Source organism: Sinocyclocheilus grahami, unplaced genomic scaffold (assembly GCF_001515645.1).
Source record: "Sinocyclocheilus grahami isolate Dianchi unplaced genomic scaffold, SAMN03320097.WGS_v1.1 scaffold37.1, whole genome shotgun sequence".
NCBI lineage: Eukaryota > Metazoa > Chordata > Actinopteri > Cypriniformes > Cyprinidae > Sinocyclocheilus > Sinocyclocheilus grahami.
In genome coordinates this window covers 2,985,322-3,007,601 of record NW_015505216.1, presented here as the reverse complement: position 1 = coordinate 3,007,601, position 22,280 = coordinate 2,985,322, and the positions used below count along the sequence as shown (strand labels likewise).

Here is a 22,280-nt window from a genome sequence, read left to right as displayed (position 1 = left end):
CTTGTTTGGATATAGTTAGGAATATAATTTCAGGCACAGGGTATTTATTTCTTACTTAGCAAGAGTAATTTGGTGTAATTGCTTTAGGTCATTGCAGCACAAATGTCAGTATTGTTTATAGTCGAACATGGGCATGTGCAAAATAAATATATTAGGGTTATTTTTTTTTAAGTATTTTCTGTACCAAGAAAGTGTTTTTTTTACTTTCCATCATGTTTTTGTGCCGCATTTTGCACATTTGATCACATGTATAAAATCGATCTCTAAGGCAGTGAGAGATAAGAGGATGGAAGAAAGTGGATTTGATTGTATATTGTAGTAGGGAATAATACTGTGGCGTACAAGTGTAGCATGATTGTTGTGGAAGTGACGGGCCAGAAGGAATGGGACATCCCAGTTCAGGGGAAGCCACGATTCTGAATTACCGCACTGTTGGGCTCATTAGGTAGCAGTGCCTTTGGAGAAAAGTTTACATTTAAAAAAAAAACAAGTATTTTTGTAAGCAAGTCTCTGACTTGCAGTCAAAACAATCAAAGCTCCTACTTAAACAAACAAAGCTCTAAGGCAGTGAGAGATAAGAGGATGGAAGAAAGTGGATTTGATTGTATATTGTAGTAGGGAATAATACTGTGGCGTACAAGTGTAGCATGATTGTTGTGGAAGTGACGGGCCAGAAGGAATGGGACATCCCAGTTCAGGGGAAGCCACGATTCTGAATTACCGCACTGTTGGGCTCATTAGGTAGCAGTGCCTTTGGAGAAAAGTTTACATTAAAAAAAAACAAGTATTTTTGTAAGCGAGTCTCTGACTTGCAGTCAAAACAATCAAAGCTCCTACTTAAACAAGCAAAAAAATAAAAAGTGTAGTTGTGCTTCTAATATGTGTTGCATCATGGAAAAGATGTGTAGTCACAATTTTGGCTGTGCTGTTGAGATTTGTCAGATCAGTTCCAACTTTTCCTATTGCATAAACCACAAGTTCTGTTATGTGTGCAGTTGCCTATGTTGTTGACCTCTGTTTCAAGATTAGGACCTGTTTTGTATACATTTGGTGCAACGTTGTACAAAGAAAGGTGTTATATTGTTTAGTGATCGTCTTGATGCCAATATTAAGAAAAAAAGTTTGTTTTTTTTAACCTGGCGTACTTTTCAGTCATGAATTTCTTAGTTGCATGAAATATTTTCAGGAGATCATGCCGAGAACAAAAGGGAAGCATTTGTTACATTAAATCAGGTCTTAGCAAGTGTGTTCTTAACATTTGGTTTGGTTTGCTTTTTTCCCCCTTTGGGCAATGTACATAGCTCTTTTATTTATTATGGTATTATTTAATGCTTCAATCTCAAAAGAAAAAAGTTCAATAAAGTTCGATGCATGATGCAAACACTGTAAAATTGTTATCTGCTCTTTATTTGGCTTACGGAAATGCTGTTAATTTCTAAAAGAACTGTGTTTATTCAGTAAAAGAGCTCTGAAGTTCATCCTGACCCTAAACACACACATAAGTATATTTATGTCATTGTAATTTAAATTATGGATTAGGGATGCATGTTGAAATTCAATTCCGATCAGAATAAATAAATGAAATAAAATACAAGAAATGTAACTAAATCGTGTGAAAAAAATATATACTGGAATAGAAAATACTATTTTAGTGTTTCTATCAAAATGTCATGTTTAATTAATGTTCTTTTTAATTGTGAAACTTCTAGCAAATCTATTTCTAGCAGTTTGAGTGAAAATATTTTTACTCCATTTTTCAGTGTAAACGTGAATTATTCATTTTTAAATTGGCTAAGGATTACATTGAATTATTATTTTTTTCATTTTAACTTTAGTTGAGTCTTGTATAAGGAAATACAGGAAATGAGCGCAATTAAATATCCAGTATCAGCCCAATACAGATAAAAAAAAAATACAGACTGTTAGGTACTGTTCATCCCAAAGAAAGATATAGCCTTCTACAGAATATTGGATTGTTGGCAGGTCCTAACCGCTAGATGGCACAGAAGTACACAAGTCCACTGCATGTTGAGAATTTACATAGGCATGAAAAGTGTGGTCATGTGATCATGCAGTGTCCAGGCATTCTGATTCTGAACCTACATTATCTTTATGTAACATTCCCCACTACCTTTGGTAAACTGGCTACTGAGAAAACAGGAGTGTTTAAGACGTGTCAGGAAACACTTACTGGTATTTTTAGTGTTCCTTTGTGTGTTGTAGGTATTACCAATGTACTGAAGCAGACAGGAAGCTTCTTCCTTTGACTGTAAGGAAATATCAGCGTGTGGAAGAGTGTGGTCACGAGGGCCACACAGAGCAGCGGTCACACATGGCCTGAGCTCTTTCCTTTACATCACCCTCCATGGCTACATGAACCACTCAGACAAGACAGGCTTTTGTCTGTCTTGATTCCTACACAGATTTGTTCCATATTTATGAAAGTGCACAAAACTTACAATAGAAATCGGAAGGGATGTTATGAATGATATTGCTGATGTTAGCTCTAGGCTCTTTGCAAAATTAGACATTCTCACTCAAGATCATGCAGGGGTGTAAGCAGCATATTTGCTGTGTTTTGCAATTGTAGTGTAAGGAGATTGACACAATGTTATTCTCAGTAATCAGAATTTCTATTCATAATCATAGGTGTAATATGCAAAGCCGTATTGGGTAGGTTGCAATACTATCTTTGGGTATAAACTAAAGATATTTGGAATAAAAGATAAATGCAATATGCAGCATGACTCCTTTAATATAGTTTTCATCCACAGGCTATACCAGAAAGATTAATTAAAAACGTCTGCTACATGCTTTAAAAAAGCTGGATTTTATAGTCTAAAAATCAATATTTACCCTATTAATTAGGCCTCCAGAGCTGTTTCTGTTTCTGAATTTATGAATCAGCTTTGGTCTGTGGGAATCTGACTAATTATTCGCTGCAGACGCACAAAAGCGCATTTGAATTAAATAGGAAATAATTAAATGATTTGGGATTTAAACTGCAAAAATGTAAACGTACACCATGATCCTGAGACCAAAAGAGCTGTTTGACTCCCACCAATATCAAATAGACCTCTCGGGTTAAACAGAAGATGAGATGCCTCACAAGAGTTTTGCAAAGTGATTGGCATTTTAATTTGGTAAACATCAAAATGATATGGCAGTATTTTGTGCTTTATTAATTTAATTAATTAAATTAATTAATTTAATTGTGCTTTAATAATCAGAACAGTCAATTGATTTTCTGCCGCTCCCTTTTTTTCTCTGAACTACAGGGATTTTTTTAAAACTCTAATAAATGTAGACACAACTCTTTTTCGTCAGTGTTTCAGTGGTGTCTGTGCATGTCACAGTGATCATTTTCAACAGAACTCTAATGAGAAATGCTAATGAAAACGGTCTGCCGATAGGTCGCATGGACTGAGGGCATAAAGTCTTGTCAGTCACGTTTTTTCCCTTCACAATGAAATCAGTGGTGTCAACCGATGTACTCCCCTCTGATTGAATTAGATCATCTGAAAGGGCCCAGCAAATGTTAATGTCACAACAGGTTTAATTTTAGCTGGTGTTATTAGGAAGGAGAAAGTTCAAAAGTTTTTCCTCAGAGCTATAGAACCATACACTCCTAAAAATAAAGGTGCTTCACGATGCCATAGAAGAACCTTTTTGTCTAAATGGTTCCATAAAGAACCTTTAACATCTGAAGAACCTTTCTGTTTCACAAAAGGTTCTTTGTGGCGAAAGAAGGTTCTTCAGATTACAAAAAGGTAAGAAAGAGATGGTTCTTTAAAGAACCTTTGACTGAATGATTCTTTGTGGAACCAAAAATGGTTTTTCTATGGCATCGCTTGAAGAACCGTTTGAAGCACTTTTATTTTTAAGAGTGTACTCTCTCTTATATGCATACAAGTATTGGGACACACCTCTTAATGATTGTATTCAGATCTTTCACAGATCCACAGGTGTATAAAATCAGGTACCTAGCCATGCAGTCTGCATTTACAAACTTTTGGAAAAAAAAACTGGTCGTTCTGAAGAGCTCAGTGAATTCAAGCATGGTATTGTGATAGGATGCCATCTTAGCAGTAAGTCAGTTTGTGAAATTTGATCCCTTCTATTTCATGGTCAACTGTAAAAGGTATTATTAGAAAGTGGAAGCAGTTAGGAACAGCAGCAACTCCATGAAGCAGAAGACCACGCAATGTCACAGAGCGGGGTCACCGAGTGCTGAGGCGCATGGTGCGTAAGAGTAACCAACGTTGCTGATTTCATTGCTGAATAGTTGCAAACTTCCACTGACCTTAATATCAGCACGAAAACTTTGTGGCGGGAGTTGTATGGAATGGGTTTCCATGGCCGAGCAGCTGCGTGTGAGCATCGCATAACCAAATACAATGCCAAGCGTCAGAAGGACTTGTGTAAAGCACACTGCTGGACTCTGGAGCAGTGGAAACCTGTTCTGTGGAGTTACAAATCACGCTTCTCTGATTGGCAGTCTGATGGGCAAGTCCAAAAGGGTATGCATTGAAAAAGTAGTGCCCAGGTGTGGGAAAGAAAATCACTTTCTAGCCACTTTTTCCTAGTTCACCTATTTCCTGTATGGGGCTGGGTTAAGCCCCTTACCTTCAGTGAAGGGAAATTTTTAAGCTTCAGCATACCAAGACATCTTGGACAATCCTGCGCTTCCAATTTTGTGGGAATAGATTTGTGCACTAAAAATTTTAGTTTTATTTTGAAATAAAAACATAAAATTACGCCCTGAGTGGCATCTTGTTAATAATGTTATTATTTTTACATTTATTACTTATTGTAATTAAAAATTACATTTTATTATTTATTATTTTTAATATTTAATATTCTTATTATTTTTTTATTTTTTATTATTTATTATAATTTCCATGAATTAGATGTACATTTCAGACATCTTTGCTTTTCTATAGGCTAATTGAGTGGAATCATTTAATTTTTATTTATAGTGTTACTATTGTGACGTATCTTCAATTAAAATATGGGCAATTAAATCTGTAAATATTCATAAGCCTGTAGAATAAATTTGCCTGGAATTCTGCTGTCATTATTTATTCATTCCTATGTATTATCTATATATATATATATATATATATATATATATATATGTGTGTGTATATTAGTGCTGTCAAACGATTAATCGTGATTGTGTATTGTTTACATAATATATATGTGTGTACTGTGTATATATAAATAGACACACATGCATGTATATATTTAAGAAAATATGTAATGTTTATATATTATATATATATATATATATATATATATAAATTAAATTATATGAATATAAATATAAACATGTAAATATATGTAAATATTTTCTAAATATATATACTGTATGTGTGTGTGTGTATTTATATATACAAAATAAATATACACCGTACACACACATATATTATGTAAACAAAAACTTTTATTTTGGATGTGATTAATCGCGATTAATCGTTTGACAGCGCTAATGTGTATATATAGTGGCTGTCCTCGACTAAGAATTTTTCTGGTCGACTAGTAATCGTTCATTTGAAGCATTAGTCGACTAATCGCACGCTTAATAATAAACTATTTAAATCATCATAATGAGCCTTTGATTGCCTAGATAGCCTAATAAGCGCTCAAGTACACGCATAAAGCTTGCCACAGCGCACCGGCAGAAGTAATGATTATGAATATGTCAGTGAAAAACAGTAAGGAGACTGCATTAATAATTTGATAAACTAGTGCTTTCTTTGTTTTCAGCTTCAGAGATGAAGTCGGCGACACCGCCTCGTCATCTCCACAGTAGCGATGCGCCTGTATGCATGTTTCATACGGATTACATAATCTGACAATTTGTTTTCCATTTGAATTGTTTCATTTGAAAGTAGACATTTATAGATATAGTTATGGTTTTTAATGTCTGTAAGGCAAAGATATACACTGAGTTTCGCGCTCAAGTTCACAGACCGAGACGGCAGAAAGCGCATCCTGTTTGCTTTCACATAAGCGCGGTATTGTGCTCACACAAATACACACACAGAACAAATGTAGAGTCTTTATAGATTTGAAAGATGTATTACATTTATCTATATGACCAAAAATTATGGAGTATTTTAAGATGAAATGAGCACACCGGCGCCTCCATCTGTCCTGCAGTGAGCTACTGTTCAGCTTCCACACAGACACTTGAACAGCGCACATTTCTCTAGGTTAACATTAGATTGAGCCATGTGAAGCTGCTAATAGGCTACTTATATATTTTAGATGGTAAGCCATATTTGAGGTCGATGAATGATAGACGAGCGTTTGGATGTCCTGCCCGATGTACTACCAAAGACTAGCTGTTAACGATCTGTCCATCACGGACTGCGTGAAATCGCCTGTGGATTTTTTTTTCTTTCTGCGACTAAGCGACTAATAAAATTTTGGTCGACCCAAGCTTCTTCTGGTCGACTAACGATTAGTCGACTATTAGGGGGTAGCCCTAATATATATATATATTTATATAAGGAAGATTTCCATCAATATCTGTGGATGTTGCTTACTTCAAGGTTGAATATTTAATAGTGGTGTTAGTTGACCTTGCTGTCAGTATTTTTTTTTTTTGAAAGGCCAGCTGGCATGTCCCCAGGACATAACCCAGGGAGCTGATTGCAGATGTTTACATGCAGCACTCATCCTCTCTCTCCTCTTGATGGAATGCTATTACAGCTGAGGGTAGAGCAAGCCATCACACATCTGCCATGTCACTAAAGTCAGAGCTTCTGCCCCTCTGCAGAGGAGGTGATAGCATCACAGGGATGGAGTTGTTGTCACTTTGCTGTCTCCATAGGACATAAGTGTCCTGTAAACATGTTTTTGAAAAGATGTCAGGCTGGGCATATGGCCTGCGGTGCAACGGCTTTCTAAAAAATGCTGAAACTGTGTCTGCAGAAAAGGGGTCAATGACGTGACCCAGATTTTATTTGTCCAGATCTCTAGTTTATTCGAAAATACATTAAAATGCATTTTATAAATGCAATGAATACACCTCTACTATGATGAGTGTATTTTTTAATATCTGAAATTATAGTTTTTGGGGCATAAAGTAAAAAAATGATATCATAATGATGAAAAAAAAACTTTCTACAAGAATAACATTCTTGAAAAGAAAACATTAGTTTGGCATTATTGATTGCCTAATATTGTGTCGGTCCCCCTTGTGCTGCCAAAACAGCTCTGATGCGTCAAGGCATGGACTCCACAAGACCTCTGAACATGTCCTGTGTGGCACCAAGTCATTAGCAGCAGATCCTTTAAATCCTGCAAGTTGCAAGGTGGGACCTCCATGGATTTGTTGGTTCAGCAGCACATCCCACAGATAGTCAAAGGGATTGAGATCTGGGGAGTTTGGAGGCCAAAGCAACATCTTGTCATGTTCCCAAGCCATTCCTGAACAGTTTTTGCAGTGTGACAGGTGCATTATCCTGCTGAAAGATGCCACTGCCATCAGAAAACACCATCGCCATGAAATTTTCTGCAACAATTTTTGGATAGGTGGTACATGTCAAAGTAACATCCACATGAATGCCAGGACCCAGGGTTTCCTAGAAGAACATTGCCCAGAGCATTACACTGCTTCCGCCTGCCTGTCTACCTCCCTTAGTGCATTCTGCTGCCACACGCACCTATCCACCAGATCTAAAATCAAATGTGATTCATCAGACCAGACAACCTTCTTCCATTGCTCCATGGTCCAGGTCTGACTCTCACGTGCCCATTGTAGATGTTTTCGGCAGTGGAAAGCTAGTTCACCGGTTGTCCTTCTTTGCACTACTTTTTGTGGGCACTAACCACTGCATACCGGGAAAACCCACAAAACTCGCCGTTTTGGAGATGCTCTGACCCAACTATTTTGCCCTTGTCAAAGTCACTCAGATCTTTTCACTTGCCCATTTTTTTCTGCTTCCCACACATGAAATTCAAAAACTTACTGTTGGTTTTAATGGCTGATCAGTGTATAAGGACAAAGGATTTTCCTTTTTTTCCATTACTGACCCTGTCATTAGTCTTACCTAAAGGTCTTAGTCTATACCTCTAAATGGATCCTACACATGGACCATTTGTGACACATGACATCCTTCTTGAAAACTGCAAAGGTTTAATTGGTCTGTTATCATAAAAACTCATCTAAAGATCTAAACATTTGAGACAATAGCACTTAAACTGTATTACTTGATGATTTATCACTCTAGATGGGATTCAGGCTGGAGATTCAGGTCAACTTGGCATCCTTACTGATGATGAAGTCATCTGTCTCCTGACTGCATCCTAATGTACCGAAAGCCCAATCTTAACTATGTCCTGCAGCTACCATCCTTGGTATATTTATATTCCCTCTGGTCTTCCCTTTGACATCTTGAGAGAATTTGTGGACACAAGTTGATGCGGCACAGCTAATGGATCAAAGCAAAGGAGCTCTAGGGATCCACTTCTTGAGTATTTGTATTAGCCGTATATAATCTGTGTCTTCTGATGTCACTGATGGCTTTGATGCGAAACCACTTACATATAGAGTATCGTGTCCTGTAATTGCATTGGAACACAACATGGGTACTAATGTCCTGTGTGTTGGATATTTTCAAGCTATGCCATGGTATGGCATTGTTTATGCTGGATGTTTTCGGGGGAAGCGGGTGGTATCGTATCTAGGATTTATCCCAGGAAATTAGTGGCATTAAAGGGAATGTCGTAGATAGAATTGGTTGGATGATGTGTGACTGCCTGTATTCACAGTCTCATCCTTCTGAGGTTAATGGTAATGCAACCAAGGTTAACATGAATCGTAGAAGTGACTTTAGCACTGTGAAGGAGGAGGATCTATCACTGGAAATCTCGAAACCACTGAACTGATTGTTGCAGGTTGGATCAATGAGTTCACATGATGATGATCACGGTAATTAGGAGGGTAAAGAACGGAGGCACAAGAGTCGCCCATTATACTCTCTTCCTCTGTCTTTCCCTTATTCTCGTAATGATGTAACATGGCTTTGTCCAATACATTTTATTTATAAACATATACCATTTCTAAGAAAGCAGCTTGATGTATTTTACTTTAAATACATAATGGCCTTGAAACTCTTCTGCAGTTTGTAGACATCTGAAACCATCAGAATGATGTTAACTTTTTTTTTTTTTAAATAATTAAATATATGTTTAGGGGTTAGGTATTTGAGATATTACTACCACTGAGATATTACTACCACTGCTTCCCAATGTTTTTTTTAATGAACCCATTTTGTTGATTGAATGCTGTATAGAGGATACTGCAAATTGTTATAACCTTACCCACTAGCGTTCATAAGGTTAGTATTTTTTTTTAAAGAAAGACTTAATAATTTCATTCAACAGAGGTGTATACTTGAAGTTTCTATTCAACAAAGAATCTCCCCAAAAATGTGTCATGGTTTCCACAAAAATATTAAACAGCACAGCTGTTTTCAACATTGATAATAATAAGAGTTGTTTCTTGAGCAGCAAATCAGCATAATAAAATTACTTTTTAAGGATCACGTGATACTAAATATACTGGAGTAATAGCTGCTGAAAATTCAGCTTCGCCATCACAGTAATAAACTATATTTAAAAATGGAAAACAGTTCTTTTAAACTGTACAGTGAAAAAATGATGTAGAGATTACTTTGAAACAAATTTCACTCAGGAATGGCTACATTTCACTAATAATTACAAAGAACACATTGAATTAAATGTGAAATTCTTAAGTAAAATGTTTAAGTTCTTGTAGAAACTACTTCAATAATCTGTTTTATTTACAAATTTGAAAAGTCTAACTTTTACACTAAAATATTTCACATCACTATTTTACTGAATTTTAATCAAATAAATGCAACTTTCAAAAGCATAAGAGATTTTCAAAATCATTAAATCTTACTCAAACTTTTGAATGGCACTAGTATATATACAGTATCTCACAGAAGTGAGTACACCCCTCACATTTTTGTAAATATTTTATTATATCTTTTCATGTGACAACACTGAAGAAATGACACTTTGCTACAATGTAAAATAGTGAGTGTACAGCTTGTATAACAGTGTAAATTTGCTGGCCCCTAAAAATAACTCAACACACAGCCATTAATGTCTAAACCACTGGCCACAAAAGTGAGTACACCCCTAAGTGAAAATGTCCAAATTGGGCCCAATTAGCCATTTTCTCTCCCCGGTGTCATGTGACTCATTAGTGTTACAAGGTCTCAGGTGTGAATGGGGAGCAGGTGTGTTAAATTTGGTGTTATCGCTCTCACTCTCTCATACTGGTCACTGGAAGTTCAACATGGCACCTCATGGCAAAGAACTCTCTGAGGATCTGAAAAAAAAGAATTGTTGCTCTACATAAAGATGGCGTAGGCTATAAGAAGATTGCCAAGACCCTGAAACTGAGCTGCAGCACGGTGGCCAAGACCATACAGCGGTTTAACAGGACAGGTTCCACTCAGAACAGGCCTCGCCGTGGTCGACCAAAGAAGTTGAGTGCACGTGCTCAACGTCATATCCTGAGGTTGTGTTTGGGAAATAGATGTATAAGTGCTGCCAGCATTGCTGCAGAGGTTGAAGGGGTGGGGGTCAGCCTGTTACTGCTCAGACCATACGCCGCACACTGCATAAAATTGGTCTACATGGTTGTCGTCCCAGAAGGAAGCCTCTTCTAAAGATGATACACAAGAAAACCCGCAAACAGTTTGCTGAAGACAAGCAGACTAAGGACATGGATTACTGGAACCATGTCCTGTGGTCTGATGAGACCAAGATAAACTTATTTGGTTCAGATGGTGTCAAGCGTGTGTGGCGGCAACCATGTGAGGAGTACAAAGACAAGTGTGTCTTGCCTACAGTCAAGCATGGTGGTGGGAGTGTCATGGTCTGGGGCTGCATGAGTGCTGCTGGCACTGGGGAGCTACAGTTCATTGAGGGAACCATGAATGCCAACATGTACTGTGACATACTGAAGTAGAGCATGATCCCCTCCCTTCGGAGACTGGGCCGCAGGGCAGTATTCCAACATGATAACGACCCCAAACACACATGAGGGTAAAGGTGATGGATTGGCCAAGCATGTCTCCAGACCTAAACCCTACTGAGCATCTGTGGGGCATCCTCAAACGGAAGGTGGAGGAGCACAAGGTCTCTAACATCCACCAGCTCCGTGATGTCGTCATGGAGGAGTGGAAGAGGACTCCAGTGGCAACCTGTGAAGTTCTGGTGAAGGCAGTGCTGGAAAATAATGGTTTCCCTTCAGAGATACATTCATATAAAACACCCGCGACGCGTTATGATTTTGAAACGTGCAATGCTCACGTTTATTCAACGAAGTCAAACTCCACAAATAAATCAATGTATGGGAAACACTGGGAATGTATATCGAAATATCGGAAATGTGTTTAAAAATCATATCACCGTTATTGAAAAAAATTATATCGCGATACATATTGATATTGAATTATTGTTCAGCCCTATGGTGGCCACACAAAATATTGACACTTTGGGCCCAATTTGGACATTTTCATTTAGGGGTGTACTCACTTTTGTGGCCAGCGGTTTAGACATTAATGGCTGTGTGTTGAGTTATTTTGAGGGGACAGTAATTTTACACTGTTATACAAGCTGTACACTTACTACTTTACATTGTAGCAAAGTGTCATTTCTTCAATGATGTCACATGAAAAGATATAATAAAATATTTACAAAAATGTGAGGGGTGTACTCACTTCTGTGAGATACTGTACACTTTTTTGCACTATTTTTGCATATACTGTTCCCATATTAATTTGCTACAGATTAAAGTTGTTATTCCTGAATTGCATACTAAAATAATAGTTGGAGTGGGTTGTAACATTATAAAAATATTGCACAATAATTTAACTTATCTTGGAGGAACTTTTATTGGTCTGCACAAAGCCCAGGCCTTTGGAATGGATTATTGTAATGACAGCGAACCAGCCTCCATCAGCCAACATCAGTGCACTGATGAGAGCAAATCTCTGCAGCCATGTTCCGACATCTAGTGGAGAACGTCCAAGTAGAAGCAGTTGGGGGAATCAACTCCTTATTAATACACAGGGCTTTGAAATGATCTGTTCAGTGACAGACTAGAGCCCACTGACATGACAGGAGTTGACCCCCTCAAGGTTGTTTTTTAAAATGCTTTCAAAACTCACACACATATAGTGTGTTGGTGTATGTGTATATAGTGTGTGTAGTGGGTTGTAACCACTGATCTATAATAGAAAACTGGATTGCTCATGACATCATGAAAGTGAAGCCGCCGTGCCACCATATTCCAGCCATTATATATAGATCAGTGGTTGTAACACTTTTGTTTTTATGTAGACATATTTATACTTTAAGCAGATTTGGCATATAATGTTCTTAAATATAAAGTGTGCAGAAAATGAATTTGAAATGCCTGATTGAGTTTCATTTGAGCCATGCCAAGATTGAGTGAATAGAATTAGTTGACTACATAATTGAAAAAAGATCAAATGCAGCACAGCCTGGTTTGGACTGGAGAACATGCTGTGTAATTGGCAATTGCATTCTTTCAATACACAACAATAACACAGAACAAACTCATCTGATATTTGATATTTATAGCATGGCTCTCTTGATTTGTTACTTGATGAGCAAACCTGAAGATGATGTTCTCCAGCATGATTTGAGATGATCCATAGAGCATTGAGAGCTTCAGTGGAAGACCGTCTGAACATAGAGTAACACAATCAGTGTCACACATATGCTTCTTTCATTAGTGATCTGGAACATGAAATTCTCAATTCGTTTTATGTCCTAACTATTTCTTGATTTTAAACATTTTATTTTTCAATGAAGAAAAAAAAACTGCAAGACATTCAATAAACTTGTGGTATATTAGTTAAGATTAAAAAACTAACCTGTACTTTTTGTTTTGTAACTCTTCATTAAAACCATGACAATGGATCTAAGTGTAGACTTGGACTACAAATTAAATTTGTTTGTTTTTGAATTATACTAAAATAACAAAGCAATTAATTTGTCATATTTAGTAAAGTTTGATGAAAGCAACGATTTGATTCTGAATATTCTTTATGGTAAATATAAAATATCATTTTATACAGAAAGTCTCAGATTGTAAGCTTATAATGCCAGTGCATCTGAGGGATGATAACATCTGCCATCTCTCGAAGATATTCATTGATTGAGTTTTTTCCCCTTTTATTCAAGAAGTGCTCCTTGTGTTTTCTATTACACCCCGTTCCTGTGAAAGACATGCTACTGAGCTCAGGCTAATAACTACTGCAGTCGGCATCTCTCCTGAACAGAATTACTATTCATCAGCTTCCAATATCTGCTCTCAGTAGTCGCTCATTCTTACTAAAGTGAAATACTTATAGGCTAATCAAGCCCCATTCTGCATATTGAGTGATGTGACAGTTGCTAATCAGAATTAACATGAATATGAAGGGCAGTGCTAGTGTTGGTGATCACATGTCTGGGGAAGATAAAGATGGAGCTCTTGCTGAGAAGAGGATTCATGTAATATATATGGCTTCATGTAAACTCTTTTATTACTGTTATTGTAGTGTTCCTACAATGTCATTGATAATGTGTAAACAAAATATTACATTTTTTATCATATATATATATAAAATTCATTCAGATTTTTCATTGATGATTGATATATTCTTATATACGTTGGTGTGTAGATCTATTCATACCAAAAGATCTAAGGGCAGCTCTGCTTGGTGAAATATATCTGATTCTATTCACGTTTGTTTTTATTGAAGAAGGCAAGTAATAATTCCCAATCAAGCACAGTACATTTAATGACATCGAATTGCTATGAATCTTCACATGGCATTTAGAACCTTTACATTCTGCCTGACCTTCGTTTTATTCATGCACGCTTGAAACTATTGAACAAGTAGCAATGTTTTTGTGAATGCAAATGTACGTTTATATGATTATAGCGATAGAATGGAAAATCGATTGAAAACACTGTACAATAACTAAAGTTTTTTTCATCCACCATAATTTAAAACAGGAGTTTTTAAACCTTTTAAGTCAAGGACCCCGATATGATGATTGTAAGGGTCTCCTTTCCTAAATCATAATGGCATGTATTCATACATTGACATATTTACACTGTATGAGAAGCACATTAAATGTGTGAAATAAGAGATAATAGAATAATGAATAGAATATAGAAATAACTGACTTTTATATTGTCATTGCACTAAAGCCAAAGCAAATAATTAAATATCTAGAAGATATTCACTTCACTTAAGTTTACAGAGTATTTTTTTTAACCACTATTAAAGTACAGTTAGATGCATAACTTTATTTTTATTTCCAATTACAGAAGTGCTTTTCACAATAAATAATATTTTTCATAGCAGCTTTATACATTAGCTAATTTTGCCTTAATGGCTTTACGTTAAAGGCAATGGTGGCAAAGAGAAACTCTTCAGAAAGATACAAATACAAACTATTATTTAACATATGTAAATCATAAGGAACAAATATGGCTACTTTGAATAAATATATATTTTCACAAAACTTGATGCAAATTTGTCTCTTAAAATTGGCTGTCAGTAGAAAGCAGAATGAAACTAATAATATCCAATTCAGTAAATGTGTTTGAGTATTGTGTTAAACATGTTTAATTAATATGATAAATTAAATTATTATAATTAAATAATATATTATGTAAAATATTTTATTCTGTGGAGCCTTTGTGGGGCCCCCAGTTTGAAAACTCCAGATTTAAAATACACCTCTCCTGCTTTGTGGTGCCAAGTAAAGGCCTGTCCACAACTGTTTTATAAGAAAATTTGGTTTCATGTTTGCATGTGATTTGTGAGTAAAAAACAAACAAAAAAACAGCACAGGCAAATTCACTGACAGTAGATAGTGCTTATAGAAATAAAACGTAAATACCTTGGTTTCTTCACTACACAAAGCAGTGCTGCTCAACTTTCCATTTCCGACACATGAAGAATCAAAGTCAAAAGTACATATTTTCAAACTGTTCAGATTTTTGTATTCACTATATGGTGTTTACCAAACAACACCAAATACAAGAGTACAGAGACAAATGTAGTAGTTTCATATAACAGCAGTGGCTCTGGGCATGTGACCAAAAGTGAGAATCTCATTGGTTGGACGGTTTTCTTCGCTGTCCAACTGAAAAGAGATTAGAACATCTCCCCGTAAAAAAAAATTATATCACACATTGACAGCATATGAATGTTCATGTTGGTCTGAACAGCTGTTCATTCAAATTAAAATATTTATCGCACTGAATTTTCGCATTCAAACATTTGTCTTGGTGTAAACAGGCCTTAATTGGGCATATATATATAAAATCTGTGTCAGTGATGTCTATACAAAACCGTCCTTTATTTACAGGAAGTCCCACTTTACATCAAGCAACTTTTATTCATGTACAATATATGCAACGATACAATGTAACTGTGGACAGTTATTTATGAATACAAACTATGCTGATGTTGCATCAAATCATCAGAATCACATGCTTTTTGACAGTACTACAAAGCAAATTATAAGTGCCCTGCGTCCTTTTAGGTACTATGCACCCTGACTACAAGTTCGATAACTCAGGATTGCTTGTAGACACTATCTTCTCTGAGAGGCTTTGGAGAGACACCATTTGGCTGTTGTTGGAACACCAATCAGAAAGAGTCTCCACTGACACCTGGCTCACGGCACCCTGTCGCCGGACAGATTTCTGCTTTTTGAGAGAAAGCAAACTGGACAGTTTAAAAGAGCTGGAGGATCTAAGGACGGAAAGCATTCTCTGATGATACCTGGACCTGACTGCTCTGGCAGAGCGGTACAAATCGCCCAAGAAACAATAGCAGATGGGATTGAGGCTGGAGTTAGTGAGGCCCAGCCACTGCGCAAAAGGACGACTCTGCAGAACCCAGTGAGGTGGATGAATCTCGCGGTCAATCAGGATGTCTGCAACGTAAAGCGGGAGCCAGGAGACGGCGAATAAGAGGACCAAAGTTACCACCACCTTGGCGATCTTCTTGCGCATCTTCAGATGTGAAGCGTGCATGGCATGGCTGTGTGGATCAAAATCGTCAAAATGATGAGAAGCCTTCCAGAGCTTCCTTCCCGTCAGAAAACTGATGATGAGGTTGAAGGTTACAGGGATGCAGTAGAGAGCTACGAAGAGGAGCACGTTGTAGACCTGCTTGAGTCTCGCCTGTGGCCAAAGCTCTCTGCAGATTGGCACGGCGATGTCGATTAAGTGGATCTCGTCCAGCTTGATCATGAAGAGTAAAGGTGCGCAAATGGCCGAGGACAGGATCCAAACGCACACGATGGTGATGCAGATCTTCTTCTGGGTGAAGTACGAGAGGGAATTGAACGGGCTGTGAACGCTGTAGTATCTGTTGATGCTGATGACGGTCAGGCTGAGGACACTTGCAGACACGGACACAGCCTGGATGAAGGGAACGGCCCGACACAGGAGGTCTCCATACACCCATGCAGTGTAAATGGTGTGGCCGAGCGTGATAGGCATGCAAATGCAAACCACCATCAGATCACACACTGCCAAGTTGATGAGTAAACTCTGGGTGGCACTGATGCTCTGCATCCTCTTATTCTTCTGGCAGGTGAGCATTCGAATGGCCATGAGATTTCCAATGAAGCCCACCACAAATGATAATGAATACATGACGGTGAGAGCGATAGTGGTGGGCTCTTTGATTGTCAGCAGCAGCAGTCTCTCCAGCTCTCCACTCTGGTGGAGGTAAACATCATTCGCGAAGTCCTCGGCACCGGGGAAAGAGGCGTTCAAGGACAGCAAGGCGTTTGAGAGCAGATGCTCTTTTTTCAGTAAGCCTGCGGTGAAATTCATATTCCTTTTGTTTCTCGTAAATGTTCGGGGGATATTTGTGATGTTTTGATATGTGGTAGTTAGAATCCAAAGGCTGCTTCAGACATCCCAGAGTCGATTGCTAAAGCTCAAGGCATCTTCATCTTCAGCCAAAACCAGTAAGGTAATGAAATCCATCATTTAGCCAACCACCCTCTACGGAAACATGACACACATTAGCAAGGAAATTAAATTACAAGACAACAAGAAATCCAAGCAATTGCACTGACTAAACTGTAAGCCTTAAAATACAGTGCCTGATTAATGATAAATATCACAAATAACTTAGTCTTTTACATTATATTACATTTTCATTTTTTCTCCACATTCTTCTTATTTGTCCAGCTAGATTACATTGTGAACTATGCAAACCACAATAAATCAGCTGTTTAAGCAGGATAAATTGTGTGTGACATTGTGTGATGCTTCTTAAGGGCACCATTTAGCAAAATTATACTCTCATTTCAGACCGTTTTGAGCTACGTTTTTGTAACCAACAAACAAAACCACAAGGGAAAACCGGCATTTGTGTTATTGGTCTTCAGAAATAATTAAAATGAACTCTCAGCACAGGCTAGTACTGATTAATAATAAATATGTGCAAATATGATTAAACTGTGCCTATACGCAAACTCTCAGGAACGAATGATCTGGAGCCACAATAAATCTCTAAATCTAGCTGATTGAACTGAATAAATTGCGTACTGAGTCGAAAATCCAACTGTGTTAAAGCAAATTTTCCTCTGTTTGTCTCCGTAAGTTAAGGCACTTTCTCCTTATTTACTTCTGTCATGCATTAGAGTAATTATTGAATGCACAATACAGCATAAACTGCATCAAAATGAATGAGTTTGAGAAATATTACTACATACCGACGATATGTGTGCAGTAGCAGGTGAGAGCGCGTCATGTGCGGTCAGAGGAAGGACTGGGTTCAGTGTGCATCTCCTTCATCTCCAGCTGATGGGAAGAAATGAGAGTCTGCGGATGCGGCGCACACGACTCTCTGCTGGCGGAGCTGCTGCGTGTCTCTGATGTGATGGGAGCAGTTTTCTCATTCACCTCATCGCTCCGCACACACCGAGGTGTAGTGGCTGTGTAATTAAAGCGGCACTCACCAATGTTTTGCTAATTAAAAAAGTTGTACACATAACCAAAGCAACAGCACTTTTTAATAGGTTTTTGCATATTCGCAGAAAATGAAGACTCTACAAATGACATTTCTGTTCAAGACAAATCTGTTTTATTCTACATGTAAGGGGTCGCCACATCATGGGTGCTTCCATGAGATCACATGACCAGCTGCGTCATTCATTTAAATAATAATAATAATATGTTCACCTTACTTAGAACAAAAAGTAGGCCTACATAAAAACCCACAAACATGCCTAAAACCAAAAACAAACAAGCACACCAAACAGTTTGATCAATGGAGCTCGAGTCAATAGCGTAGTCCAGAGTGATGATATTGATCAGCATGTATGTGTGTGATCCACCGGTCCAAACTTAATGAGTATGAGTGGAAAAAACGTCCACGCAAGAAGACCCTGCTTTGAAAACATAAAACAAACTGTGATAACACACTGCTCTTAAGCCACAGAGTGCTGCACCATCAAGCAAATGCAGCCACAGCCACAGGAGACACTGGTTTTTACTTAATATTGCGCCGGGAAGGTTTATTTTTTAAAGTTCATTACAGGCACAGCTCGAAGACTTAGCTGCATTAATGCTATTGAAGAAAGTTTGCTTTATATAGACATTTACTTTCTCACATTGTGTGGGGTAAGTTGTCAGTGGGAACCTGCAGTCTATTATCAGCTTTTAATGGCTTTTTAGGCTGAAATATTATATGATGTGATGCCCTTATGATGTAATGTACTTTGTTAAAGCACTTTGTTTGAGCTATGTTTAGCCAGCCTGCTGTTAGGCTACACATCAGCACTCTCACCAATCGTTGACGTCATGGGGAGTCTCTGCCAAAAAATGAGAACACAGTGCATTATCATTGATTAGAGCAAGATTTGTGACCACTTATCACTGTACTACTCTTCAAAAGTTTGGGGTCAGTAAGATTTTTTTCCATTTTTTACTTGTTTATTGGAAGTAAACACATTTATGTTGTTACAAAATTCTTTCTATTCTCAACTTTCAATTCATCAGTTAATTGTGAAAAAAAATCTACATATATTTCAACATTTTTCAATGTTAATAATAATAAGAAATGTTTTGTGAGCAGCAAATCAGCATATATGAATGATTTCTGATTAATCATGTGACACTGAAGACTATGATGCTGAAAATACCATCACAGGAATAAATAGCATTTTAAAATACATTCAAATATTTATTTATTAATTATTAAAAAAATTTTTTTTATATATATATATATAATATTTACTATCTTTTCTGTATTTTGATCAAATAAATGCAGCCCTGGTGAGCATTAGTGATGTCTTAAAAAAAAAAATAAAAACCTTCCAACCCCATTTTTCGAACAGTAAAATGTATGTCTAAAAATGAATGTATTTATTTTAAGAGAAAGTTTAGCTAGTCATATTTTGTTCATTTGTACACTTTCTACATGCTGTATACTTGTTTTTATTCATTATAAGTATGTTTTATATTGGAAGACTGGTTTAAGTACTATGAGTTTTATGTTAGTTTGACTAATTGTCATATGTGTGCTTTGTAACATTTGAAACTTTCATGCTACAGTAAAATGCTTATGTGCAAAGACAAATTAAAACATATTTCAGGGTTCTTTGAGAACACATGATGTCACAGTAAAACAAGACTATTGATGTTTTGTTGTTTTTCAGTGAAATGTATATTCATATCATGTATTAACAAAGCATATTTATTTGTGAGCATATTTTAGTATTGATTTCTTAGGATGTTTCATCATAAGCAGACCCAGATGGATCTGAGCATCTATTTTTGACTTTTGACTGAGCATCTGATTTTGTGGAAAAACACAAATTCTGAGTCACCCAGATGAGTCCTTTAGCAATCTTTTCAAACCTTCCATTTATTCACAAATTCATATGAATATGAAGTTTAGGAGGTAAGGCATGTCAATGCCAATAATCACACCTTTACAGAGGATAATTAACCCAAGAGGATAATTATGAGTATTGAAAGGTGTGTAAACAGAAATGCAAAAAACAATAACCCACCACAAACAAACACAAGGCTCACTCCAAATGAATCATCTGTTTGGCCTTATGCCCACCACTTAATAAACATTTTTTTTGGTGATCTCTAAAGAGGAGATGTTGACGTCATTGACCACTTGTAATTTTGTGATGGTCTTCAGGTCTTCCACACGGTGTTTATACTGCATCACCTTGGTTTCGTCAATGTAAACATGGAAGTTATCATTGTCAGAGTAAATTTCAATCTGTTGAGAGACAAGGCGTCGATGCTGACTAAATCATCCTCACTCATAATCAAACATAATTCCTGCTGCTCATGATACTTTGTCAATAAAAATGTGCTCGTTATGCTTTATCACCTGGAAAGGCTCTTCTATCCCGAGGGGGAAGCTGTTGCACCTCTCCTCCTGCCCCCAGTGGTTGGCCATGTAGGAGTTGCAGATGATATCTGACTCAGTGAAGCGTGGGTTGAAATGGAAGGCTATTCTGTCATCGCGGTCACACAGGAAATTGATCTCAAACCTTGAGGACAGAGAAAGACACATACGCTATAATGAACAAATCATTTTGACCAATACTGAACCTGAGACCACTGCTTGAAGGCCTATAATTGCGCTAAGATGAGGCACTAAGATGAGGAAAAGTTTGAGCGCTTCTCCATCACTCTCCTACAAGTGAATGCTAAACGAGAAATGATGGGAGAAAATCATGTTTGACCCAGACGATATTTTAGCTTGTATCTGTATAGGAATAATAATTGAACCGCATCTGAATGGATCCCAGGAGAAATCTCTTCCATTCGGTGTCATGTATAGCATATAAATTAATTGCTGCATGTGCTTGTCTCCTATGATTGTCACATTATTATTGCTACATATACTTCTCTTTAATTACAGCTGTGTATTTGGTTTCATTGCAGTTATTCTTTATAATCAACCTGATGAATGAGTAATTCATCAGTATGAGTTATTCGTACTCCGAGATTGTAGATGTTTCTGTTTCAAGAAAGAAAAAAAGAAAAAAAAGAAAAAGAAGATCGGTACTGATATTTTCATTCTCAAAGAACACGTTTTACATGAGGAGGAGGGTGTGACGTCATTGAAGTCACGTAAACACTGAAGTCACGTAAAGCAGGTATATTAAAACACATGGTCAAACAAGCAGATGACCTTATTAGATTTCTTTAGCTATGGTCTCTCTCTTGCATGGCTCATATGGTCCATTCTGAATAAAAGTTACTTTCATCTATTGTATTCCATTAGCATAACACTTAAAGTCCAGATAACAAATATATGTTCTTACAAAGTTTTCCTAACATTCCCATTAAGTTCTGAAAACATTTATAAATAATTCATTTTTGTTGTTTTCTTCTTGGATATGTGAACGCTAAGGACAACATTAAGGGGAATGTTCAATTGTATTATTTTGCAGACATTTTGGGAAAGTTGCTGAATGTTCTCTAAATAAGTCATCTTCAACTCAGCTCCTGGAGACCCACTGTCCTGCAGAGTTTAGCTCCAACCCTAATCAAACACACCTGAAGCAGCTAACTAAGGCCCTCAAGTTATTGTTTGGAGCATCAAAGACGTGTGATAAAACAAGTTGGAAATCAACTTGGGAGGACAGTGAATTTCCAGGAGCAGAGTTGAAGACCTAGGCTTCAAACCACCCAAAACTATTAAGTAGTAATGACTAGACAATGACATACTTCAGAAAAACTTTCTATAAATGATGTATAAATGTTTTTGTGCTAACTTTTCAGAATTGCAATAAAAACCAGATAGCTCTGAAGAAACATTCTGTTAGCATTACTGGATAAGTGTTTGTTCAACTTTGAGAGAAGCTTGCCAGAACGTTAGCTGAAGTTCTGAGAACGTTCCCTGTTAGCTGGAGAGGGATTGAAGACTTACTTGCTGGCTTCTGCTGGGGTCTCTCCTTTAAGGATGACACTCCATCCTGGACATAGACCATCAGGACAGGATGCCTCAAACTGTTACAAAACATTAAAAACATAACAAGCATCATCATTTTCACTGAATAGTAGAGAGTACATTTAGGGTTTTTCAAAAGGATGATGTTTATGACAATACTGATAACTGGAGGCTAATAACATTCCAGCATATAATGTATTTATACACAAATAGCTATATATATATATATATATATATATA

At 37.0% G+C, this 22,280-nt stretch overlaps 2 protein-coding genes across 2 annotated transcripts in view; both read right to left on the bottom strand.

The window, feature by feature from the left end:
* Window positions 1-15,173: 15,173 nt before the first annotated feature.
* Window positions 15,174-18,012, bottom strand: LOC107581787 (neuropeptide FF receptor 2-like). The gene is made up of 2 exons (XM_016267437.1): window positions 17,827-18,012; window positions 15,174-17,110 (listed from the first exon to the last, which is right to left on the bottom strand). Exon 2 carries the CDS (start codon window positions 16,934-16,936, stop codon window positions 15,647-15,649), a length of 1,290 nt encoding a protein of 429 aa, XP_016122923.1. The 5' UTR covers window positions 16,937-17,110; window positions 17,827-18,012; the 3' UTR covers window positions 15,174-15,646.
* A 1,941-nt stretch (window positions 18,013-19,953) lies between these two features.
* Window positions 19,954-22,280, bottom strand: part of grifin (galectin-related inter-fiber protein) — a 4,171-nt gene continuing 1,844 nt past the window's right edge. The window contains exons 2-4 of the mRNA XM_016267436.1: window positions 22,020-22,099; window positions 20,469-20,631; window positions 19,954-20,354 (exon numbers count right to left, since the gene is read on the bottom strand). Of these exons, the coding sequence (XP_016122922.1) occupies window positions 20,190-20,354; window positions 20,469-20,631; window positions 22,020-22,099 (408 nt within the window). The 3' untranslated portion in view covers window positions 19,954-20,189. The remainder of the gene's footprint in view (window positions 20,355-20,468; window positions 20,632-22,019; window positions 22,100-22,280) is intronic.

What these genes read in the sequence shown, in the direction of transcription:
- LOC107581787 (XM_016267437.1), bottom strand. Translation starts at nt 16,936, where the DNA reads ATGAATTTCACCGCAGGCTTACTGAAAAAAGAGCATCTGCTCTCAAAC.